A 25,680-nucleotide genomic window follows, 5' to 3' on the forward strand; every position below is an offset into this window, starting at 1 on the left:
CCCTCAGGGGGGTGGGCGGTCGCGCCTTCGCACGGCCCCGGGCCCACCCCGCCTGGGCGCGGCGGCTGAGGAACCGCTCCCCGAGGGAAGGCCCGTCCGCCTACGTGCGAAAGGCAGGATGCCCGCTGCCGCCGCTGCAGCGGACCGCTAGGCCTGCAAAGGGCCCCTTAGCCGCCCGCCAGCGGGGTCCTGACACAGCTGCTTTTCTGTGAGGTGTTTTGAAACGTGGCGGCTGTTGGAAACACGGGCTCTGCCTTTCAGACCGGGCAGGCAGAATTAGCGCCAGCAAGAAAGGAGGGATGGGGATTTGCTGAGGAGACACCAGGAGGACAGTGGAGAGCTACTGATGATTATGCCTTAATGATGTCTCATTAAGCCCGGAGGAACTGGTAGGCTTGAAGTGTTACGGAAGAACACTTTGTCTTCCTGTTAAGATGATAAAGCCACTTTCACACGTTACTGTAGAATAACCATAAACAAAGCTCAGCGCCCAGGAAGTTGTCCCCGCACCTCTGCTGTGGGCGACAAGAGATAAGGTGTTGCACAAGAGCAGAAAGCAGAAGCTGTGGGCAAGGACGGAGTTTAGCGTGTGTGCTGCAGCTTTACAGTTCACACAACAGATGAAGAATCTTTTCCAGAATTCCAGCAGAACAAAAACAACAAAATCCTCCCTAAATAGTGAGGTAACCTCTGCATTAAGCAGAAGATACAGAATTATGCAGGAGTGGGTGGAGAGAGCCTTTAAAGATTCTTCAAGATTTCAACTTCTTCAAAGTTTTGCCTTTTTGATACAAGCAATTTGTTCTACGTGCATCTCTATGATTAAATGGTGTGCAGTAAGAGGCTAGTTAAAATAGTAGTAGAGATTTTTCTATTCTGCAGTAAACTGGATGAAGCCTAAAATTTTCGGTTTACTCCTCTATTTTTTAAGAAATGCTCCTGCAGTTTCTAAGGTGCTCATGGCACTTTAAAGTGGTTGATGGCTGTTTTAGGAATTGAAGTATTATGTGTTGCAGATTAGATGTTTTCTACTACGACATGTATGTATTATTGCATGTTTAGAAGGAAAAATTGAAACAAAGGTGAATCTATTGGATTTTTGTTTTAGTTATTAAAAAAGTTATTTTTAATTTGGAAGGAGAAAAAGTATAAGGAACTTGAATAGTGGGACTAAATCAGCACAATTATAGTTAGTATTGACTCTGGTGATAGCTCCAAAAATACTTATGCGGGGCAATAATCTACACTATGAATTAATACAGTTTTACCTTGTATATAGTACTGTATGCTCTGTTATTTTTTGTGGTGACATCATCTTGGAAATATGCCCTGCATATAGGATGAAAAGTAATTTTTGACAATAACAGCAAAGTACTGTGCTGAATTAGGACAATTACCCGTCTCAACCAATTTCTGTCTAGTTGATAGTAGTCAGAACTACTGTTCTGACTATACATCTTTTCTCTTTAAAAGTCTAATGTCCAGGTAATCCACTCAGATTTACTTTTGTGTTGCTTTTTTGGGTTGGTTTCTTTTTTCAAAAACTACTAGATAACTCCTGTTTGCATTTGCAGCTGTCATTGCTAGTGTCCCTATAGCTTGGATAGATGGGAGTACTTTGCTTTCCGAGAAGATCTGGTTTGGAGAAAAATCTGATTTTTGATGGTGCAGTTGACAGCCCAGGTGCCTCATTCCCTGGCTTTGTTCCTCTTTAGGAATAGTCTCCTCTTTACTGTTTTCTTGTATATAATATATTGCAATAAAAAGGAACTGCTATTATGTGTTAAGAAGAATTTAGAACTCTCACGATATTTACTCAAGTTTTGATCCCTGTTATTGTGTAGTTTTCCTTAATTAGTTTTGTTCTTGCAATTGTCATGGTTTGAGCGATACGGGGCCAATTTATCTTCTAATGCTTGGGAAAGGTGCACTTTTAGAAGACTCTAGTGTCTGAATTTGTGAAAATATTTACTTTATAGCCAGCTGTGGGATTTGGGTTTCAAGGTCTCAGTGTTTTCGAGCTCGCCAGGTGCAGGCATGAGGAGGAGCAAGACCTGGGCACTTGACCCAAGCTGGCCAACAGGATTATTTCATACCATGAACATCACATTCAATATAAATTAGAAAGTTTGCTGCGAAGTTCTCTCTCTCTTCCTTGATGGCTGCCATCCTGAGGACTTCTTGCCCTGGTGCCGGAGCCCTGAGCCCTTCCCTTCCTCCCAAAGGCATAGTGCTTGCAGTGTCTGGCATTTGCTGTCCGCTGCCGGGAGTGCACAGCTTCCTACTGATAGAATTGGCTGAGTATAATCCTTCTATATTTTATATTGGTATTGGGATCAATATTGGTTCTTTAGTGTTATTAATATTCATTATCTAGTCTTAGTCTATTAAATCTGTTTATATTTCAACTCTCGGTTTTCCTTGATTTTTTCCACGATTCCCATTCCTGGGTGGGGAGGGTTCATCAGATGATTGAATAGTTGTCTAAATGACAATAAATTGTTGTGTGTTTCTCAAACCATAACAAACTGCTAAGAGCAGCATGCTTCAGAGGGCATACATCTTCACTTTTGTTTAATTTCATAAGATAACATATTTGCCTAATTAATTAAGTGCCTGTTTAGTTCTCTTACATGCATATATTAAAGCAACCATGCTTATTAATATGTAATTTGTAATAAGAGTTCTTCAAATCTGTCATTTTTTCTATGACACCAGAAAGGGTTGCCTGCTTCCCAAACTGCTGGATATTCTTAGAAGAGAGCAATACAAACAGCTAGTTACAAGACTGCGTTGCTTTTTTTTGTACATGAGTTTTATAAACTAGAACAAAAAGGCTACGTTTCCACAACATCACATAAATCTGCAGCACAGTCTGTATCAAACACTTTTGTACCTTCTGTTACTTTACTGAACATCAAATGTGAAGCTAAGTAAAAACACACCAAAAAACGTAGTAGTAAAAATCTAGATTCTAGAACAAGGCCTAAATATTCTGGACCACGTTTTCATCTCGCATGTCCTAAGGCAGATCTAGATGAACTTCTTGTGATCTAGGAGAGGTTTAATACTTTTATGCTAGGGTAGTTTAAGGATGTGCTGATTGGGACTTAACTTCAAATATTTAACTAAAACTACAGATAAAATTAAGTATGTGCTGGTTGGTAGATCTTTTCATAAAGTAAGCCTTGGAAGCTAACTTGTACTGATTTACCTGCTTGTCAACGCTTCTTGTGTGCTGCTAGTGGAGTTTTAGTTTGTATTTGGGTAAAGCTGAAAACATTCCTGTGATCCCTGAACTGTTATAGCTAGAATCTTGTGTTTAAAAAAAAATCTTGAAATGGCATGTACACTTCAGCATAAATGCCTGTTTATTCCACGTCAGTAGGAAATTTGTCTAGTACCTTTAATGTATTACTTTAAAGAAGACCAGAATTGGATCTTGATTGTTTTGTCACAAATGGATCTGAGCAATAATACTGCAGGCTTGCTAACAGAACTGCACATGCGAGTAAAGAAGCAATAACTGTTACATAAAACAACTAAGTATGGAAGTGTGATATACAAATACTGGATCATTGCTCAAACAGTTGATGAACTTTCCAGCTATATGTTTTTCTGTCCCATAAATCTGATTAGGATAGTTCTAAAGCAAAAAAAAAAAAAAAAAACAAAAAACAAAAACAAAACCCCAACCCAAACAAACAAAACCAAGAGCTATGTATGTGTCTGCACAGTAATAATTGTTCTCTGGAGAAATCTGAATAATATGGGAGAGGAAACAATGAGATACTATTATTTTCTTTATTGAAATAGGCTGGAATAATTGCAAAGTTAGTTACTTGGTTTTGGTAACTCATGTCATTTGAACTGGAATTGTAGCTTGTATCAAACTGGAACAAGAACAAAATCTTTAAGAAAATGTCACTATGTTGCACGGTGGAAAAAAATACATCTCAACAGTACTTTAAAAAATCATTCGATTTTCTTTGGACTCTAGTCAAAAGGAAATACAGTAAGGGAACAGAGGCTGATATAAATAATTGTGAATGTGTGTATATATAGGTATACTCTCATGTGGTAAAAATAGGCTCTGTGCGAGCCAGCCTGGTGCAGTGGCGTTAACGTTGCGGTCAAGCCAGCATCTATCATCGAGGTTACTTGTGAGGTTGGACCCGCAGCTCCTGGCCTGTAACGCGAGCCTTGAGCGAGTCCTGCGAGGGAAGGTGACCCGGGGGTGCAGACGCGCATTCGGCAAACGCAGCTCAGTTCTCACCAATATGGAAGTGAGCGTGTTCAGAAGAACGTGAGTGTGTTAGTGCTCCTGTCCGGCGATTTTAAAAGCTTTGCAATACAACGCTGACGGACGGAGAGGGAGCGGGCGCTGCGCGCATAGGCCGCGCCTCCCCTTCTCATGTTCCGGCCCCGCAGCGCCTGGGAGCCCAGTCTCCCCCGGGGAGGGGGCCGCCGCTGGAGCCGAGTGCCCCCCGGCCCTGAGGGAGCCCACCCGCCGTTACCGGGAGCCGCGGGAGTTGCGCGGCCTTCCCCGCCCGACGGGGCCCGGGCGCGGCCGCGGGGCGGAAGCGGCGGGGAGGCGGCCGGGCGGCGGGCCCTGTAGCCGGCGGTGGCTCGGGAGGGGGCGGATGGGGGCGGCGGAACGGAGGTGTGTGGCCGGGCGCCCCTCTGGAGCAGGGAGGGAGGTGCTGGTGGTGGCTCCGAGATGGGCCCTGCCTGGCTGGGTGGGGGGAACGACCGCCGTGCGCTGCAGGCCCAGACCCCCGGTGCCGCGGCTCTGGGAGCAGCGCCGCGGGGAGGGCGCGGGCTGAAGTTGGAAAGAGGAGGCAGGAGAGGAGCTTTCTGCTTCTGACCCTTCTCTTAATTGGTGCCAAGACTGAGAGGTGAAATATTTTTCTGCCCGCAGAAATCCTGTTGCCTGTCTCACAGGAAAGCTAGAAGAATGTTCGTAGGTGCAAAACCTTGGTTTTATTTCTCCTTTTGTAAGTGATGTTTCAGGTTTGTCTCTTAGAAAGTCAACAATCATTGCTTTGCTGGAAAATGACATGTTTGTAAGCAGTCTAAGGATCCTAGTTGGACTATTGGTTTGTATTTCTATACCGCTTCTATTTTTTTTTTTTTTTTAAATTCATTACCAGCTTGCATGCTTACCTCTTTGTGCTTGATCTGAATGGAAAGATGGTAACTTAGTAGTAAGGAGGAGCCACATGGCAGAGAGTGTATTTTGGGTTGCTAGTGTCTGAGGAGAAAATTGTATAGTTTTTGATAGCTTCTAACATACCATGAGTGATAAGTGATCTGGATCACTGTTTTTCTTAAGAAACTAGATGTGGAATCTGAGAGAATATAGTAGGAACATCAAGCAAATAGGTTTATATTTTTTGGTAAACATAGAACAATCTTAAACTCTTCTCACTTGCCCATTTTCTGAAATACTAGCAAAGAGTAACTACCAGTAAAGTTAATACAATATGGAGTTCAGTCCTTCACTGAGATGGCAAGCAGATCAATCCCTTATAATTCTGAAGCATATCCTTTGTTAGTAATATTTTATGCCATATGCTTGAAAAGAATAGTGATGGAGTAAATTACATCATTACATCATACTGGTGTTTTATTTTTGTATTCTCTGATGGTATTTTCTAATGATAGTTCTTTTGATTAGTCTCTTTTAGTAAAACCTTGATTAAAGATACTGTTAAAAGTCATCTGAAACAGTGAGTTTTTTCGTTTCACTTTCATGTGTTATGTAACACAGGAAAAGAAAATCCAGGGAGATTGAGCCCAGCTGTTTACATCTACAGTCTGGGTTTGATTGTAGTTTGCAATGAATATGTCATTGAAAAAGTAGAAGGTCGTGTTTCATTTTGGGGAGAGCTAAGTTAGTTAAAAAGTTTAAAACCATCAGAGTGACAAAAGAATTACAATAATAAATTATACTGCTTGCAATTCTAAACTTCTATAGTAACTTTTTTCTTAATGAGGTTTATCTTATTGCTTTGCAGAAGTAATGCCTTGCATGGTTTGAAGATCTGAGAGAGCTTTCTGTGTGCATTAGGCATAAAAGAAAATGGAAGATGAGACTTTACAAAGTGAAACGGAGAGGGCAAAAGTTGAAACACATGCTCCTCCTGAGATCGGTCGGCAGATATCAGTTAGTGAGTTCCTTTGCCACTGCTGTTACGACATTCTGGTCAATCCCACCACCCTGAACTGTGGGCATAGTTTCTGTAGACATTGCCTAGCCTTGTGGTGGGCATCGTCCAAGAAGAATGAATGCCCCGAATGCAGAGAAAAATGGGAAGGATTCCCCAAAGTCAACATCCTCCTCAGGTGAGTGTATTATGCCATTTTTGGATTTCCAAACCCACCAAAATTTGTTGTCTGGTTTCTTGAGTTTGATGCAGATTTTCATAGTTTATCAGTAATCTGAACGTCGCAAGGACGTTTAAATCCTGAAGTCTTTCATGTTCTGCCCTTGTACTGAAGTGCTCGAGCACGTTTTTATGCATGGAACTAAGGGGTGGGTTGGTTGGTTTTGTTTTGGGTTTTGTTTGGTTGGGTTTTTTTTTCCTCTTTGAATTTTTTGGGGGATGGAGAGGAGGGATCCTTTTTTAGTATTGAGACACTTGCATCTTTTAATACAACTGGTTGTTTCCTAATAATTCTAAGTTAGAAGGATCTTTGATAATTGTGTAATTATTTCTGTAATAGGAATTATTTATAGGAAGAAATGTGATCTTATTGCAGAACAAAACTAGAAATATCAATTTGCTGTCTTGAATTACCCACAAGTTCTTGTGTTAATAATACTTTATCTGAGGTTAATAATATATTAATAAATAGATGGTAGGATTGATGCTAGGGTTTTATGTTGTATTCTGCTTAGCGTTTTTGGATAGTCAAGGCTTGCCAGTAGTACACGCAATTCTAGTTTTACATAAGAAATAAGGATTTAGTTTTCTTTAATGTGATATTTTAACTTCCTCTATCTTTAGAAGCTAAGGAAAATGTTACGTGGAAGTACGTGATTTAACTTTACTAAGTATTAATAACTAATGTTTCCTCTCAAAGATGATAGTCTTTAGTAGAGGCTGGAAAACAAATATCCAAAAATTAGTCCCTTTTCTGAATGTTAAGCCTCAATGGTTATAGTACAATGACAAATATTTTTCCCATTAGGGATGTTATTGAAAAGCTATTTTCTGATGCCATTGAACAAAGAAAAGAAGATATTCAACAAAACAGTGATGTAGCACGCAGCTTAGCAACCTTCCAAAAATATGGGAATGACCAGATCCCTACAGTTCCGAACACAGGAAGAATTAATCCTCGAGGAGGAGGGTTTTTCTCAGGCGTTCTGACAGCTTTAACTTGTGTAGCAGTAAGTTTCATCTGGTTGATTTTTCATATTTACTTCATTAAGCATGCAATCAAATATACTTAAATTACATGCACATAAAAAAGATCATCAGCACAGAAAAGACTTCCGCTGAGCAGAGTAAATAAGATAGCATTCAGAGTTGTCTGGCAGGAACTACAATTGCAAAGGGAAGTTAGACAAGTTGGGTAAAACTTCAAGATACTTTCTTATAACCTGAATATTCTAGGGTCCATGAAATGGAAGATTCTACATGTCAAGCCCCTTAATGCGTGTTTATTTGTATCATTAATATATTTGCTCTGCAGGTAAAGGATCTCTTTTTCTTTTTTTCCTTTTTTTTTTTTTCTTTTTAAAAATCTACCTATAGGTAGTTCTACTTGGATATCACTGGAGTAGCAGAGAATTTGAAGAAGATCTTCTTGTCCACAAGCCTGTGGCTAAATGGACTGCTGAGGAAGTGATACTTTGGCTAGAGCAGCTGGGCCCATGGGCTTCACATTATAAAGAAAGATTTTTACTGGAGAAAGTGAATGGAAGGTGAGAGGCCTAATTGTCAAGAACAGCTGTCATTTGATTGGACTACTGGATAGCATTCATTGGGGACAGTATATGGTGAAATGACCATACTTCGTTCCACATTGTGGGAGCGTTCTGTTGATGTATCAGAATAAAATTCAGGGGAAGTTTTTAACACTTGTAGTTGAAAACTTTAGTAGTAGATACTAAACAAGCTAACTAAAAATTTTCTAAGAAATTTTTTAAATGTCAATACAGACTGAAATGATACTGAAAGTAAAATTCTACTAATGTATTATCCACCCCTCCCACCTTTTCTTTCTTGTGAAAATATGCCTATGCTATATGCATTGTTGCGTTCCACCCAAGAGCTCTAGGAGACCAGACTAGGTCTGTGAAGTACTGAAGAACTGTGTTCAGTAATAGCCAACAAGCTGATAAATTTGCATGCTGAAAGCAGGCAAGAGAAAACTTGAAAAGAAGGATATTTAAAACCCAGGCTCTGAGACGCAGTTGATTCAGAACACTTGGTATGGAATGTAATCCAAAAGGTGATACCTTCTATCAGTAGCTTATTGTTTCAGTATGCAATTGCTAATTTGTTAGTCATACCTTTTTGGTGAAGAGGCACTATTTACCATCTGAATTCTTCTGCTTTTGTAGACTCCTCCTAACATTGACAGAGGAGGATTTCACGAAAGAGCCTTACACTATAGAGAACAGTAACCATAGAAAAGCAATTATGGCGGAACTGGAATGTGTGAAAACTTTAGGTGTTAAACCACCACAGAACCTTTGGGAATATAAGGTAAATATTATATAAAATCTGTCACGTATATTAAGTATTTTTAAAATACTACCTTTAAAAGAAAATTCTCTTAAAGCCAGGAAGAGTGTTAACGTAGTAGGAATACCGTTGTAAAAACTGCTTGGTTTAACGAACTGTTGTATTTGAAAAATGATCCTTTGAAAAATGATTGTCAGAAAAATCTAAGAACTGCCATGTCCCTTTCATTTTATTTTTTGTTGTTTGAAACTTGATAATTTGATACCTTTCAGGCAGTAAATCCAGGAAAATCACTCTTTCTCCTGTATGCACTGAAGAGCTCTCCAAGACTCAGTATGTTATACCTATATTTGTTTGATTATGCAGAAGCTTTCCTACCTTTCATCCACACAATTTGCCCTACGCAGGAAGACAAGTATGAAGATATCTTCACAAAACTACTAGTAAGTTTTCAAAACGTTAAGTATGCTATTGCTTTAGTTATAAGCATTTTAAGACTAAATAAAACCATGATGTGATTATTCACCATTTCATCTCCTTACAAGACAAAAAAAAAAGGCCTACGAAGTAGGTGGTACCTTGATTTTGTTGTATGTGATCACCAGTGTCGTGACCATTACCTTTGATAAGATTGATTTTAAGGCTTTTAAGACTTTAAATCTGCAAAACTGTTTTTTTTGAAGTTCACATGACTATAGAAAGACTGTTCACTCAAAAATACCTGTATTTTAGCAAATGGCACTGTAAGGTCTGGCTGTCTGTGATGTTTTATCCTAATGTGATGGAAATTACTATGTACCTGAAAGTATAGTAAAGATAAATTACTGCTTTCAATGTATGAAAAAACAATAACAAATAAAATAGTGGAAATAAGCCAGTATTGTGCCTGTTTAATAGGAAATTGACTAATAGTCTTTTTATCCTAACTTACAGGACCTTAAAGATCCTTCTTGGAAACAGTGGAGAGAATTCATTGTGAAGTATTTATTTTTGCCGTACCAGTTGATAGCTGAATTTGCTTGGGATTGGCTGGATGTGCACTACTGGACATCGAGATTTATAATTGTAAACGCGATGTTGCTCTCTGTTCTGGAATTATTCTCCTTTTGGAGGCTGTGGTCAAGGAGAGAATTGAAGTAAGTCTTACTGAGCTTGTTGAAGAGGGTAGGAAGTACATCACCTTATAAATAGAAAGTAACAGTCTTATAATTTCACAGTTGCTTACTGACATGACAGTGTCTAACTACAACTCTGAGGTTAATAAGAGCGTGTGATCTGAATCTGCACATATACTAATACTTACTCTTGAATATCTTTATTTCTGTGAATACCTGAAAGGGTTTCTTGTAGCTGGATTTACTGATCGGATGTAGCAAATGCAGGAACAGTAATAAGCATGTTCTTAACCATTGGGTAAATATTAACTCTTACCTTGAGAATGAACTTTTATGGTAACTAGTATTAGCTGTCAGCTGAGAACTAAATATGTAAGAATTTTGTCATGATATGCTTACAATATAGTTATTAAATGATGAGTCCTCAGGATCGTAAATAAGTTTAGTTAGATTGATATTATTTCTGATAGGTGACCAGAATTGCTGTTTTCAGTTACTGCTTTAGCCTTAATTCAAGCGTATTAATATTACTTCATAATTGCTGTGATCCTTTACAGTTTTTAGAACTTGCATAGGAAAAATTCTTGTTTCGTGTATACTGGGTTTTCACTGTCTCTGCCAGCAGCTAGGGGGCAGAACACGTTCAAAAGAGAACAGGGTACATGGAAATAATCTATGACAAATCTGGAATTTGACCACTTTAACTTGCTGTGCTTTGTGGTCTGAATAAATTGACTTAATGCTTCCTCATGTAATATCTAGTATTACTGTATTTTTAAGGAAGTTTTTCTGGAGTGCAAAATGGTGTTTTACAGGTACCTGAGTAAAGGCTTAAATAATTTGAAGCTGCAGCACATATTAGCTTTTCATAGTACAGGTAAAACAAAATGAGAAGTTCCTCTAAGCCTCTCCCTTTCCTTTTTCACAGGACTATTCCTCACAGAATGTGGAGACATTTCTGGAAGGTCTCAACCCAGGGTCTTTTTGTTGCCATTTTTTGGCCTTTTATTCCTCAGTTTGTCTGTAATTGTTTGTTTTACTGGGCCTTGTACTTTAACCCAATTATAAACATTGATCTTGTGGTTAAAGAAGTAAGGCGTCTGGAGACACAAGTGCAGTGACTGGCATTGGAACTTCTGAGCTGTTTAGCTTCCAAAAATGGACATTGGAAATAAGTTTTGCTTTTCTTCTTTATGTATGTGGCAGTGAAAGTGGTGGATTATGTTAACTTGAACGTACAAAAAAGCCTTAAGGTAAGTTACTCTTAAACTAGCTGATTCCAAATCTGAGGATGGGCTCTATTATCCAAAAAGAATTTTCTATTTAAAAAAAAAAAAAAAAAATTACATTCCTGATTTAGCCATGTAAAACTTACACAGTCATGTCACCCTATTTTTGATCAAATCAAATTTCGCTATTCTGTCTTGAGCATTCTGATTATTTTCAAGCCTGCCTTAAAATCAATGTCTTCTGAACAGCTACAGTGATTCTTACTTTTTTTTTTTTAACTCTTTTTTTTTTAACTTAGCATGTCATACCAGCAATGTGTTCTTCAACTTAAGTTTGCCAAAGGAAAGCTCTTCCTGGGTAGGCTTGATATTGAAAGGACTTCAGTGTTTTCAGTCTGCTTTACGTGTAAAGTTGTGACTGTCAGTACACAGTCTCAGAGTAGAGTTTGTTGTAAAATGCCTGCTGTTGAAGGCAAAGACTGCTTGAGTTTTCTTGTCTTTTGGAAAATGTGGCGATTGCCATTCAGATTTTTTATTCAGATCAGTTAGACTTCATCAATGGCTTCTCTAATGCTCTCCTCCTGATGTCTATTGCTAATTCTTACATTCAGGGTTCTCTCTTAAAAAGGGTTGTTTTGGAAAAGTGGCCTGACACTGTAATTACATCTTACTGCAATATAATGTGTGTATCTAGATCTGTGAGCAAGGTTATTTTGTGTACACCGGGTTGCCATTTATTAATGTATGGTTTTTGACTGAAGCAGAAGTTGGATTTTTCAAGAGTTTTGTCGCCTTGCATTCAACATTGGTTTGTGTTGGTGTTTGTTTTTTTTCATTTGTATCATTAATATGAACTTTAAAGTTGCCTATGAATATTTTTAAAGATTAAAGATCTTTTTTGAAAATTTCATCCTTCCTAAAGAAGTGTGTTTTTTTTTTTTTTTTTTTTTATATTGAAGTACTTGTCATTAGCTTTGACTTGTGCAAACTTGTTCTGTAGCCCTGCATCTTTAAGTAAGCTGAGGTGCGTGAAAGTCGACATAAGAGACTCCTGGTTCTTAAACTGCTAAAATTAGCAGTTATGAAAAAGTATATTACTCAGCAATTCATGTTACTGATACCTCTTCCTAAAAGATTTCAAAAAACTATGAAGTGACCCCAGCTAAAACCATCTTTACATCCTTAGGACGTATATATACACTTCAGAACTCTGCAAACTTATGCTGTCCAAGACCAGAAACTTATGGGAAAGGCAGTCAGTCCCCAGTGACTGCTACTTTTTTCATGTTTCTGTCTTGGTGATGGTTTGCGTTTGCATTTTCAAATCTGGCTCTGAAGTTTTAAGGGTAGAATTTGTCCCTGTGCCCACAGGAAGTTCAAGGTGTACATAAAGTAAGGAGCTTGAGCCATATCAAATCAACAACTTCTCTAGAAAACTGTATTTAAAAAGTAAGAAAGGAAAAATAAAAAAGAATTAGCCATTTTTTAATACAGGTAGGACTACTTAAGGTGAATGAGATGCAAAAGTTAAATTAGGCTTCATAATAAGTTTAATATAGATGAGAGAGCTCTTTGTGCTGACACTGTCACTTCATGCGTTTCTTCTGTTCAGTTCAAAGTTAACAAATGTTAAGGTAAATGTTAGTGGAAAAGTTGGATTTGTATCTCACAGCCAGTGGAGGGGGGGTAAAAAGTTCACAGTGAATGATATAAATCTGAAAAATCTGTGAATCTGAATATAAACAAAATTAATGTTGTCAGTTACTCCTTAATCTGATAAACTCAAATTCCTATTTAGTCAATAAAAGCTTACACAGAACTAAAGAATTTGCTTTTACTCTGTGCACTGTAGAAGGTAAATAAGAGAAAAAATATTTACTTTGGCCATTCTGGCGTGGAGAGGCTGAAGTAGAAAATCATTTGTTATCGCTACTATGACCAAAAAAAAAAAAAAAATCATTTTAGATTTAAATACATACAAAGTTTCCATAAAGACTGATGTCATGTCTCTAATACCTACACAAAGGCTGAATCTCACCACACATAAAGTCTGGCCATAAAAGGTATTTTGTATGATAGGGAGCTTTAGAAAAACATTTGGCAGCTTCACGGTCACATTCACATGCCATTTTTTGACATTTGTCTTCTAGTGATTCTGAAAGAAAACACAGTAAGTTTGATGTTAGTCTGAAGTAATTAAAAACCCCAAATGGAATACCAAGAATTGCTACCTCACATTCCACGTTTGCCATATAAATGGCTCTTCTATTTCAAGTGCAATAGGAACTGTACCGAGCTTTAGTAAGATTTACAGTTCTTTTGTGTTCTTCAGACAGAGCTCCATGCTAGGACATCTCAGCGACAGAGAACATACAAGCAGGGTTTGGTTTAGTGACAAATAATCAGTGGAACTATCTTGGCAGGTGAAAATATAATTGATAAGGACTTAAATTCCCTTCTTCACATTCTTTAATAAAGGAACTCTGATAACTGATTCCACTTTAGAAAGTGGTATGTGACCCTCCCTGCCTGCCCTGTTGCTCTAGTGAAACTTGAGTTTGGGATGATATTTTCCATTTAAAGAATGTAACATTAAAATTATACATGTGAAATAAGGAATGCAAAGATGTTCCATGTTCAACTTACATCACCCACCTTTTTTATTAAGGCATTCACTAAGAATTTAGGTAATGTGTTTAAGGACAATAAAATCCTTGTCTGGCCATATTTGTTTTATAATTGTGGTGGTGTAATTTAACAGATTTCTTGGCATGAATGTTTCTTCTTGGCATGAACGTTTTCTTCTACAGCAAGATATTTTGGTTTTGTTGTGCCAACCCAGTAATGTGTGTTTTTTTTCTCTCTGCAACTGTCTGTAAACTGAAAAATCCTTGATTATATTTTGTTTGAGTATTTAACATTTTGAAAGCTTAGCTGAATCTGCTTGAGATTTGTCTAGGAGCAGAACAAGTGTTCAGTTTGGTGAATGAACTCAAATTCTGCTATGAAATGGAAGCATTCTTAATGTATGTATGTTGATGCTGCAACTAGCTACCCTAAGAACCACTCAATAGCATAAGTAGTATAAACACGGTAGGATGAAAAAAACCCATTAATCCAAGAGATCTGTTCCTTCTTTTGTTATTGCTCCAAACTTAATCTCCTCCATGGTATGTCAGGGACTTTGTTTCAGCTTTGTTTCTTGATGACGTGCCTACTGTCTTGGTCAGTATTTTAAAATATTGTGAGCTTCTGGACTGGAACAGGAGCAGAACCTTTACAGCCCAATACAGGTGGACTGTAACTTGACAGTTAATGAGATAGTTTGAGAGACAAGACACTTAGTACTTCTGAAGCAGAGCAGGAAATCAGCAAGTAAAGATTCTGTATGACGTAGATACTTGGGCAAAGTAGAGATTGAATGAAAAGGAGGAAAAGAAATATTGCCAAAAACTTTCATTTGATTTCAGGTCAGGCAAATTCTAAATTGAGTTATGAAATGAAAGGTTTTTGTGTTTTCTCTGAATGGCCTACTGTGGTGCCTTTAAACTGTGGTAGTCAAAAAATCACACTTATTTTTGTAAACAAGTTTATATAGGGGTCTGCATTTTTGTGGTGCAAACAATAACCAATTCTCAGTCTGATTTGCATTCTAGGTGGTAGCATAAAATTACAAGCAAAGTAACTTTGACCTAGCACCTGATTTAAAAAAAAAAACAAAACCAAAACCTACAACAAAAAAACCCTGCAAGCTTTAGGGGCTTTTAAGGAGTTATGGTTTCAAAAAGTCTTTGAAGTGTATTGGAAAATATTTGCTAAAACTTTGGGAGTTATGAACAAATAATGTAAAAGAAATGCTGCTTTTTGCTGTTCAATGTTTTTTGTTTGTCCTTTTATACTGTAGCATGGCAACTATATTACATTCATATTTCAGAGCAATCAAACAGAATTTATCAGGATGCGGTCAGCCATCTGTTGCAACTTACACATTAATTATGTAACTATTTCCAAATTAACATTTTATGGCTTGTGGACATGTTACTTCCATAAATAAAAACACACTCATCAAATATTTTATTACTTCGGTGTTTGAAATTGTAAGTTGTAATTGTGAATTCATTCATAAATTGCAGACACTAGCAGTAGGCAGTGCAACTGATCTACTGAACTAAGTGTGCCAATAACTGATCCATCATAAACTTGTGAATGGTGTGAAGTATTTTCTGCTAAGTATAAAAAGGATCCTTTTTAAACAATTGTAATTTTCTTGCCTCCTGTTTGTAGTTGCTTTCCATTTGGAGACTTGCAGGGAGCAGTATGTCGTGGGTTCCTCAACTTATGTAAATGCCAAGTAAAAAGAGGTTTTTTTGGTAGTGTTTTCTGAAAGGGTTAATAAAAGCTTGTAGATCAGAACTTTGTGTGTATCAGTAGGTGGGATTAAGAAGAAGAAACTGCAATCAGTTGATTAGCATAGCTGGGCTTTCTGGAGGCACAGCTTACCTTGGCAAAAAAAAAAAAAATCACAAGGGGAAGGATGCTAAAATAAGAATTTTACAGTTAATTAAGAAAATGTCTTTCTATGAAGTCAGTGAGACAATCAATAGAAGTAAAAAGAAAGAAAAACCAACCCACCAAAAAACACAACAAAAACCCCCTCCACTAACAAAACACTAGAACAGCTCACTCACCGCAGACAGGGGTGTTGTCTTCACATTCCCAGTGGTAACTCTCGATCTTTGGGTGACAACCTGCTTGTTCTGCCTTACCATAGCAGCAGTCGTGGTTAAAGCAGCACCTGAGAGTAACAGAAATGGGCTTGCCTTAATTCATACTGTAGTGATTTATGATCACATAATCTGGATGGATTTTATCAGCGTGTTTCTACAGGCTGTGAGATAATATAAGTAAGCATATGCGAATGTACAGAGTTATTTGCTCAGGAACCAAAACAGGGTAATCGTTTAATAGATCACCTGGAAAAAATTATTACTCTTTCATGTAATCAATGATAAAGAAAATGTCTGATACACATTGATCTGGTTGAACTTCCTCATAGATGAAAATAAAAGGAATCTTTAAAGCGTTCTCAGTTTTAAACACAATAAATTATTATGTGGGTATGCCTCTCTCCTAACCTCTTCCAAGAAAAAGACTAAATGCCAGAATAGTTTGTGAGACAGTGAATGATGTATTTTTCTGCCAGTTATTGATGCTATTGTAACTGTAATGGGAAAGGGACAAGAAGATTTGTTAGGCCGCGGCATGCTATCATAAATGTTGTCTTACAGCAAAGTCCTTAGATGGTGGTAGAAAAGCTGAGAGTGAGGGAAATGTTAAGTAATGAATAGCCATGAGTGCTGTTTATGCCAGAGTATAACTAAAACTGCTCGGTATCATGAGAAAATTTGGAAAATTGCCCAAAATGATATTTCAAAATTGTTCTTGTCATAATTGAGAGAATGAATTCATAGACTTCCTATCACATTGTGGAACTGAACATACAGGTAAGCATTAATGGCATATTTTAGTGCTTAAAAAAAGAATTACTCTTCTGGTGTAGAGTCATTGCAAGCCCAGAAGAGCAAGCAGGGGGAGGTAGCAAGGATCTGAAATTAGATAGCTTGTAAATTTTTGCCGCAAACTAACTATACTCTTTTTTTTTTTTGTCTCAGTGGAAGAACAGGATGTGTCCACAAGCTCATTGCATTCAGTCATTCGGTTTCCTCCTGGTAGACTTAAACCATCGTATTATAGTAGACACATGATGTTTAGATGGTGTTTAGATTGCCTGAGGAATTTTTGTCTGCAATAGAAAAAGTCAATGCTGTGAGCTCGCATTTGAATTACTGTTTTTTGTGATGCTTATTAAATAATTACGTGGTAATGCCACACAAATCTTGATTTAAAGGTCCTGCGGTATGTAACAGTTGAACGGCACATGCCTGTGAAGTAGCTGAATACGTCCATGTCATGCATAGAAATTAAAAAACCCAAACTGACTTCTAATGAGTCTTTGTAGCAGCACTAAGGTAAATAAAGTAGGAAATTCGGCTTCTTTTGCCATAGTGCAGTCTATCTTAATGTGTTTACAAAAAAATTTAGAATTAATCTTCTTTTAAGCATTTTAAATAAAAGTAGATGCTTAAGGATTTTACATTCTATCTTATGAAAGCAATATATGATTGTCTCTATTTGAAAGCTCATAAGTGGCAGGCAAAAATCTAAATTGCAATAATTATTATTTGAATAATTCCATTACAGACATTCTTACTTCAGATTAAGTATTTCTGTTTAATTTGTTTTCAGGCATAATTCTGAATGTAAACAGACCAGCACGTAGCTCAAAACTTTAAGAAATCGAAGCTGATTCGAAGGAAGTTTGTATCTGCGTTCAATTGGTACAATTCTTGATTCTGTTCAAATGCAGTAAAGTACACTCACTTCTGGCTTGTTCTTACCATTCCACAGCTATTGAAATCCTAACCACAAATAGCTAACCATGTTTTGTGGAGAAGCAGCTTCTTGCTACTGTGGGACTTTTACAAAGTGAAAAAATGGCCTACAATGAAAGATTGGCAAACTGCAGATTCGCCATCATTATCTTTAGGTATTCGGAGGACCAGAACTAATAATAGTTCCTTCTTTTTTTATGTGTTCCCAGTCATTAAAGTAGCAACTACGTGCTACAAAATCGTCTTTAAAATAACAGATTAGACATCCAAAAACTTGAAATACGTAGGCAAAGATTCTAAAAGTTATAGGTGTAATCATGACTAGTATCTTCATGCCAAAAAAAAAAAAAAATCAGATTTGAACTTTCCATATATTCTACCCTAAATGTATCAGACATTTGTTTTCCTTTTAATTTATAACATACCTGTCTGATAAGTCAGATCTTAAGATGTCACAGACAGTGGGGAAATGTATCATTATAATGATAAATTTGAAAATATAAAACCTTTATTTGACTACTGTAACCAGAAAATCATTTTCCTGTCAGCTAATGTTCAATTAGAAATTAAATTCCTGGTAGCCAATATGCTGAGATTTAGTACTAAATACAAAGGTCTGGTTTTAGAATTATTTTAGTAACAATTCATAATTCCTTTTATTCTGAAGTTATTTTTCAACAGGTTGACTTTTGCATAATTTCCCATGTATTTTAAATACTAATAAAATGGGATGGATGGTAGTAGAATCAAAAGATTTTTCAGTAGCTTTTTTTTTTAATTTTTACTTTTATAGGTAGCTTGAATATTTGAGTATTAAAGCTTCTCCAAGAAGACTTGAGTTCTTCAGCTCTTGGCCAAACAGCAACAGCAAAGAAAATCAATTGTACTGTGAATCCAATATTAGCGCGATGAGAGTTTCAGTTAAAGGCAGGTAGGACTCGTGTACATTTACAGTAACACAATTTTAATGCTTCAGAGTTTCTTAGCAGTCTGAGGTATGTCTAACCTCAGTTCCCTCACTGATGTTAAATAGGGCTAATTTCATGTTTTAATCCTTTTACTCTGTCATCTGCATACATTCAGCACTTAATTACTCAGATAGTTACTCTTACCAGTCTACTCTGTCCTTGGGCCATCCTCTTCCTCCCAGACCACAGTAGCATCCGTAACGTAGGTAGGCAAAAGGAGATCGTCCTGTAGTACATCTAATGGCTCCGGCTAATTCAAGAATGCCTCTTCGATTTCTAAAATGGGCTTCCCCAAAAGTGCCTTTATAAACTGTGGAAGAAAAACTCTTTATTTTTTATTGAATCAAACATGCAGATATAAAATAGGATTTATTTTTTTAAACTTTGATAATGAATGTCAGTACTTGAAAATAATACAGTTTTCTTTTGACACTTTGGGGCCACACTGCTTGACCCAGTCCCTTTTTACTCCAATCTATGGTGAACAGAATTCTAAACAACATCCTGAATAGCTGTAGTGGTTTCCTCCCATCAAGGCAGCATACGGTGGCAGACTTCAGTCATTTCCAGTCTTCAGGCTGGCAAGGGCTAGCATGTGTTCTGTGGTCTAGGTCCACTAATCTGCTAAGATTAGATGCCCTAAGCGTTGCAGCATTTTCTCCTTATCATAATATGCAATTTTGCGCATGTTATTTTGTAGAATGTAAGGCTTTACATTGGAACAAAGATGTCCTTTATGATGGGGTTCTGTTTTTCCTCATTTTTAGACAAGAAGCCACATAACTGGCAGGGGTGGGTGTAGAGCTGGGAAATGGGCGGGTGTTTGGGGTCCTTTCCAGGGAAATTAGAAGAAGGGTTGCTGCTTTTTTTCTGATTTATTTTGTTTGGGGTGTTTGTTGTTGTTGTTTAAGGGATTCTCACTATTATTTCTCCAGAACAAGACTGTGTTTAAGAACTTCATTTTAACCGTCCCATGTCAGTACTAAAGCAGTAGGTCCAGGATAGCAGATAAATGTTGAGACACCAAATGAGTTTTTTTAGGGTTCCGTATCATCCTTCAGGTTGAGCTAACGCATCAAGGACATTTAGTCGTAATGGGCAGCATTTCCTTGCAATGCAGGCTCCAAGCTATTTGCAGCAATTTTTAAGAAGTTGGATGAGTACAAAACAAATTAGTGGAAGGATGCTGATTAGAGTTGTCTTACTAACTAAACTAATGATTTATTTTGGTATGAGGAGAACCATTTATAAACCTTAACTCCCAGTATTGGATACGGATTGTGAAAGACATTAAGATTTAATAACTGATAATATCTGTGAGAGACAGCAGAAAAAATATTTAGACTTTGTTATTGAAGGCTTTGATATTTATTTTCCTACAGAATAACTATATGATTATACAGTTTGTATATAATCTGTATAATCATATAATCTATTATAATAGAATAACTAATAGACTAATCTACTATAATAGATCATATGATTAACTATAATCAGTTAATGGAAGACCTGCCAGAAAAAATATTGTTCCCAGCACAGTTGAGTAACTTGAAACGTGTGGGATGCTGGTGACCTCCAGCACTCGTAATTTCACAGAACAAAGGGATTTAAACACCTCATGAAATTGCCTCATTAAGAAATACAGTTGGTTTGTATGTGAGAATGGTGAAAAAGCTTTAGAAAGAATGTTTGTAGCTAGTCCTTACTTATGAAAATAGCTAGGCTTCCGAAAACAATATTTAGTACTTTTCTGACTAGCGACTACTCCCAGATCTCGTTCCCTCCTGCTTTGTGGGCATATGATCTAGGGAGAGGAGAGGATGTTGAAACAAGGGTGCTTAAACTTGCACATGCATCTTTGGCCATTGGTTAAAAGCAATCACATCTTGAGGAGTTACAAAAGATTCCTCGGCTGTGTAGTTGCTTGCAGTTTTATTTAAAAACTGTTCCATTAGCACTAAAACTAAATCGCTAAGATAGTGAATAGTGTCTATTATGTTGTGGCTCCAATTCCAGGATATTATCTGCTGTTTAGTTAAATAGGGGTTTTGGTAAAAAAAATCCTCTTGTGCTTTCCCAAGGGGTCCATAAGGTGTACTGGGTGGACTCTTTGGAACCTGTAGTTCTAGGTGTCAAAATAACAGTCACGTTGTGGAACTGACATGTCATCATCTCCCGTTCTGTTGAAACTCTGGATATGTGTTTCAGTTGTGGAAGCATCCATTTGAGTATAACCAGATTCTTATCTTTACAATAGCACTGAGTTAGCCATGCTGCCAGTACAGGTTCAGTAAATTTCCAACTGAAAAAAAATCTGCAATAAGGCTGCAGCATTACAAATGACATTCTGTTTATACTCTTAAACGTTTGGTAAGCTTTGGCTAGACTCTTGTAGTTAGCCAGTAATGTCTGAAGGAACCATGTTAGTGGTTAATGGCAAAGCTGGGTTTGTTCTCCATAACATTAGTGATCCTGAAGAAAGTGAAGAATTTTTACATTGTGTCTCAGTTCTGGCAACTGGGGAAGGATGGTGTAGGAGAGCTACAAGACAGGAAGAGGAAACTAAGAATTTCCGATTCATATTCCTGGTTTCATCAGAGAATTGTTTGCTAACTTCGGAGAAATCCAGTCCCTTGATTTAAATCCATGTGAAGTAGAAGTGATGAACTGTCTGCTCCCTGAGGAGCTGAAGTATAAATCTTTAAAATGTGCTATGTAACTTAAAGGAAGGACATAAACTTTTTATCCTTGCAGTTTATTTGTGTTACAGCGTCTGGACATCCAGGTATAAAACAAGAGTGTATTGTACTGTAGATACTCTGCGTATGACTGAAGGAAAAGTCTCTATCCCAACAGCTTTGTAATTTGAGTTCAATAAAAGCATCAAAAGACAATCCTAGAATGCATGGAACTATGGAAATAATCAGAGGATCAGTATGATGATGGTAGCATTAGTGTATTAGCAACATAATAAAATTTCTAAAGTATTTTTTCAGAACTTCTGTGGCATACAGTCAGAGAGTGAAGTGACATTCTGTGTATTTCCAAATGTTTTGCGATTAAGGTTATGTTTTTAAAATCTTCTGTGTGGATTCGTTTGTTTTTATGAAGACATTGCATTTATTGCTATGGCCAAGAGTATTCCTGTAGGTTTGATTATGCATTCCTGAAGGAGTAGTGTCATCCCTCTATGTCTAGTGTTTTTTGTTTTCGTCATGCAGGTTTTGTGCAGCTCTATCGAACACAATATTGTGGGTGGGGAAAAAGGGAGGGAATCAGATTGCATTTATTTTAATTTAATTGCTTTAAATTGTGTATGAAAAAATCAAAACCACATTGGTTTGATATCTAGAGGTCACAGGAAGTACAACTAAGTGTGCAAAAATAATTTACAGTTAGACAATTGGAGTCTAGTCTTGTTATGGCTTTTAATATTCTTGTAGTATTTAATTCCAGTATTTATTGCATAATAGGAATTGGAGCTTTTTTCAAAGGTTCAGCTGTTCTTGTTCTTGAAAGAAAACTTCAAAAACAGGTATTTGGGAGAGGAAAAAAAACTTAACAAGAGATTAGTCCATCAGCAAACTCAGATTTAACTGCATGTGATATAGCTGCTTTAAAGGTAAAGGCTGAAGGGAAACCAAAACTATACCAGTCCTAAGGCTACTTTAGGCACCATGAAATAGCAGGTGGTCAAAGAAAAAACCCCAAACAAATCTATGCAGTTGTCTTTGTGATTGTAATGACTGAGCCAGAGAGATCAAAAGCCGTGAGGTGACTTTCTGAAGACTGAAATTAAGTAAACACTAAAGACAGCCTGAGAGAAAGTAACAGTAACTAATCACATTATATTTGTGTTGTGCTTGATTTTAAAACTGTAAATCCCGTTGCCCAAATTGGAGCCCTGCCACATTAGGAGAATTTGAACTTCATCATACTGTGTTGGTTTGTTGCCTGTGTAAGTGCTTAAGAGTTCAGATTGTGCTAATTGCTGTACATTATGATGTCTCTGCAAGATGTTTTCCACTATACCTTCCTACTCTCCCTTTTTCCTAGTCTTCTGAATAGCTTAAAATAGTATTTAAAAATCCAGTCCCTTAAATTTCCATGCGCATAGAGGGGAAAAAAATTTAGAAACACATTAATTTTTTGTGAAAGGTCATATTTTCTATAACATTATATTCTTTGCAGTGGGCACAATGCAAACATAGTAATTATTTTTGCAGATATATAATTATATTTTTATTGAGATGCACAGCTTCGCATAATTGTGATACGTAACTACATTAATCATTAGCATGTAGTAATGTCTATGATGTTTTGTGTGTTTTAAAAGAAATTTTAAGCCATTCTTTCGAAGACTGAGACTGCAGAAACACTTTTTGATGTTAAGTATGTGTAAGGTTTCCTATAGTGGTATTTCCTTTGTCCAGTTATAGTGCTCCAGAGGTTTAAGCAGACTTTCTGATGCATCTCCAAGATCTTGCCAGAAGTGGAAACCTTTGAACTTTACGCATTACAGAAACTTTTTTTTTTTTTGCTTAGTTTTTTTCCTCTTGGTTCATAACCCACCAGTAATGGCCTTTTTCTCTTCATCTTGTTGCCCAGGCTATTGATGTGCTATCTCCACAAACTGTGCTCCCAGGTAAATTTTTTGAAAGGATAAATTTGCCTGTTTTGGTATGTGGTCCAAGCATTGAGAAACAGGTAAATTGCATTTCCCTTCCTCCTCACTGCCTACGGAGTGGGTGACTGCGGTGCCTGACTCAGAGCTATCGGACAGAAGCCAGGCTCTCTGTAACGATCACTGCAGGCTGGCAGAAGCAGTGAAACAGTCTTTCACTGCTTGCCTTAAAGTTGTTGCTGAGGTTTGCGCCGCGCAAAGGATGAAGTCCGGAGGATGATCACAATGCAGAAGGAATAATAGGGTCATGCTGAGGTCAGGAGGCAGAATTGGGGCAGTGAGCTTGGTGGGACCTGAAGTTGGCCCCATTATGCAAGCACCTTGCCCTGTGGTCTTTAATCATGCGATTGCCTCCCCCCTTCCAGACCCTGCTTCATTCTGTGACAGAATCTGTGATAAGAATGAATTGAGGCCTTAAGATCCTTCTTTTTGCAAGATTTGGTTTGGTAAATTTGCGAGCTGTGTAGGAATGTATTAAAAAAGTGCGAGAAGACAAAAGAGAATCTCTTAAGGCAGCTGAATGCTATTTTGGAAAACTGGATTTTATCTTTACAGCTGTCAAAAAGGCTCAGCATAAGGTTAGTTTAATCACATTAAAACAATGCCTATTGATGTTTACTAATAGTACGCTCCCAGCCTGCTGAATATCCTGGGGTTGGGGTACCAAACTATTGCAACATGCAGTGAGAGCCAGGCTTTGACTAGTTGAAGTTCTGCATAATTGTAAGTAGTCGTAGTTAAAATTGGGTTCTAACATGTCACCACGGGAACCTAAAATTAGGCGATGCTTTTTTGTGCCAGCCCACCAACCTTTCTGAAAAAAAAAGGGATGATAATATAGTTTCACAGAAGTGTGAAATAAGTACACTCAGATACTATACCAGTGAATACCTCAGAAAACTTATGAGGAAATGGACTGTAAAGAATTACAACTGGTCTTTAATACTGCTTCATAAATAGGACATAGAAGACAAAAAAAATAATTAAATACTTGCAAAGTGAGTAGTTGGCTATGCTCAGGTGTGAGGCAGGGGTCCTTTAATTACGTTCTCACATCATAACTTATTCATAAAGACTGACTCATTCTTTCAGAATAACCCAGGTATGGGTTTGCCGGCAATCTCAGTTCTAGCAGTTCCTCGCTCTTGAGCTGCTTCGTAACTGAAGCGCTCTGAGAAACCTCTCCCTAACACCCACAAGAAGAGTGTGGGTAAATGTATTGGCTTTGTAGGAAGACCGGTATTACACATGCAATCTGCAGTCTGATTTTAAACACTGCACTTTTTAACGCACTTGCACGTTACTGATGAACTTTTAAAAAGCGCTGTAAGACCCTCCAGCGCGGCTCCCGTGTTCGCATCCACGTTGAGAAGCGGCCGGGCTGTCCCCGCTGCTACAGCCGGCATCTCGCATTTCCCGCTCGGGAGCGTCCCCCCCGCGCCCTAGACAAACTCTCGAAGTCCTTCTTTCCAAAGCGTGAGGGTATTCCCTTGCCATGATCTTCCCTAACGCGCTCTCCTCTCCCGCCTCCCCCAGACGCACCCAAGCCCCGTTCCTCCGGGTGCGGGGCGCCCGGCGAGGGGCGAGCGCGGCCGGGAGGCGCCGCTGGACCGGGGCGCGTCCCCGCCGGGAGGGACCGGACCGGACCTGGCGGAGCCCCGGCCGCGGGCCCGCAGCGGCTCTACTCACCGGCCGCCAGCAGCAGCGGCAGCAGCAGCAGCAGCGGCGGGCGCAGGGGCAGCGGCGGGCGGCGGGGTCCCATGGGCAGCGGCGGGCGGGGGCGCGGGCTCCGGCGGCAGCGCCCGGCTCCGGGCGCGGGCTGTGTCGGTGTGAGCCGGGGCGGCTGCGTGCGGCTATAAACGGCGGGTTTCTGCCCCGAGTCAGGTCCCCCCGGCGCCAGGGCTGAGGACCGCGCTCCGCTGTCCATCTGGGCAGAAGGGAGGAGCTGCCGCCCGAGAGCCGGGACCTGTCACTCGGGCAGGGGACACACGCAGGGGACCCGCCGGCGGGTCGTCTGCTGGTCCCTGGCGAGGGGGCCTCCGCTCCGCTCCTTCCCTGCTCCGGTAGCTATCATTTCTCTTTGAATTACAGCACTTCCTAGACAATTTAATCTAGATACAAAGAGTTAAGATAGCAGTGAACTGAGTTGTAAGTTATTCTAGGGGTTAATTATAACTGGTGCTGAACACATGCGCTGTGCCCGCAGTCTGAATTTGCCAAACTTCATCTCCCGATTGCTACTTTTCCTGGAGGACTAAAGAACGACCAACTCCTAAACTGGTTACAGGCATTTGTAGCTTGATCAAAGTAACTTTTTAACCTTGCTTCAACCAAGATAGACTAATATTTTTGTACATTGTACAATCTTCACATTTTTTCCATTCCAACTCTTGTATTATTTTGTAAAACCTACAACTAGTTGCCATATTACAATCACGGTTTCATTGCCCCTCTCAACACACAGACAGTACTGCTTCCTTTTCCGTCATTTTTCCTTTCTCGTATGTTCCATGTATTTAATCAGATCTTT

At 38.5% G+C, this 25,680-nt stretch overlaps 2 protein-coding genes across 14 annotated transcripts; one reads left to right on the forward strand and one right to left on the reverse strand.

The window, feature by feature from the left end:
* Positions 1-5: 5 nt before the first annotated feature.
* On the forward strand, positions 6-11,956 carry BFAR (bifunctional apoptosis regulator). Of its 13 annotated transcripts, none has more exons than XM_054211560.1 (9): positions 4,066-4,306; positions 4,922-4,997; positions 6,021-6,348; positions 7,198-7,399; positions 7,767-7,936; positions 8,579-8,723; positions 8,975-9,145; positions 9,636-9,838; positions 10,746-11,956. In XM_054211560.1, exons 3-9 carry the CDS (start codon positions 6,086-6,088, stop codon positions 10,936-10,938), a joined length of 1,347 nt encoding a protein of 448 aa, XP_054067535.1. In that variant the 5' UTR covers positions 4,066-4,306; positions 4,922-4,997; positions 6,021-6,085; the 3' UTR covers positions 10,939-11,956. The 13 variants fall into 13 exon arrangements, with proteins under 13 accessions (XP_054067536.1, XP_054067546.1, XP_054067535.1 ...); XM_054211559.1 differs by having other exon boundaries at positions 4,092-4,306; positions 4,922-5,099; XM_054211568.1 differs by having other exon boundaries at positions 4,092-4,306; positions 6,074-6,348.
* Positions 11,145-25,069, reverse strand: PLA2G10 (phospholipase A2 group X). The gene is made up of 4 exons (XM_054211572.1): positions 24,840-25,069; positions 18,611-18,776; positions 15,735-15,841; positions 11,145-13,201 (listed from the first exon to the last, which is right to left on the reverse strand). The coding sequence occupies exons 1-4, from the start codon at positions 24,910-24,912 to the stop codon at positions 13,056-13,058; spliced, it is 492 nt and encodes a 163-aa protein (XP_054067547.1). The 5' UTR covers positions 24,913-25,069; the 3' UTR covers positions 11,145-13,055.
* Between the last annotated feature and the right edge of the window lie 611 nt (positions 25,070-25,680).

Source organism: Rissa tridactyla, chromosome 8, assembly GCF_028500815.1.
Source record: "Rissa tridactyla isolate bRisTri1 chromosome 8, bRisTri1.patW.cur.20221130, whole genome shotgun sequence".
NCBI lineage: Eukaryota > Metazoa > Chordata > Aves > Charadriiformes > Laridae > Rissa > Rissa tridactyla.

What these genes read in the sequence shown, in the direction of transcription:
- PLA2G10 (XM_054211572.1), bottom strand. Translation starts at nt 24,912, where the DNA reads ATGGGACCCCGCCGCCCGCCGCTGCCCCTGCGCCCGCCGCTGCTGCTG. An exon ending in GCCGCTGCTGCTGGCGGCCG is followed by an intron (nt 18,777 to 24,839) that starts GTGAGTAGAGCC and finishes TTTCTTCCACAG; the next exon opens with TTTATAAAGGCACTTTTGGG. An exon ending in CCCAAGGACAGAGTAGACTG is followed by an intron (nt 15,842 to 18,610) that starts GTAAGAGTAACT and finishes TGTTACTCTCAG; the next exon opens with GTGCTGCTTTAACCACGACT.
- BFAR (XM_054211561.1), top strand. Translation starts at nt 6,086, where the DNA reads ATGGAAGATGAGACTTTACAAAGTGAAACGGAGAGGGCAAAAGTTGAA. An exon ending in CAGCTTTAACTTGTGTAGCA is followed by an intron (nt 7,400 to 7,766) that starts GTAAGTTTCATC and finishes ATCTACCTATAG; the next exon opens with GTAGTTCTACTTGGATATCA. An exon ending in CTGGAGAAAGTGAATGGAAG is followed by an intron (nt 7,937 to 8,578) that starts GTGAGAGGCCTA and finishes CTGCTTTTGTAG; the next exon opens with ACTCCTCCTAACATTGACAG.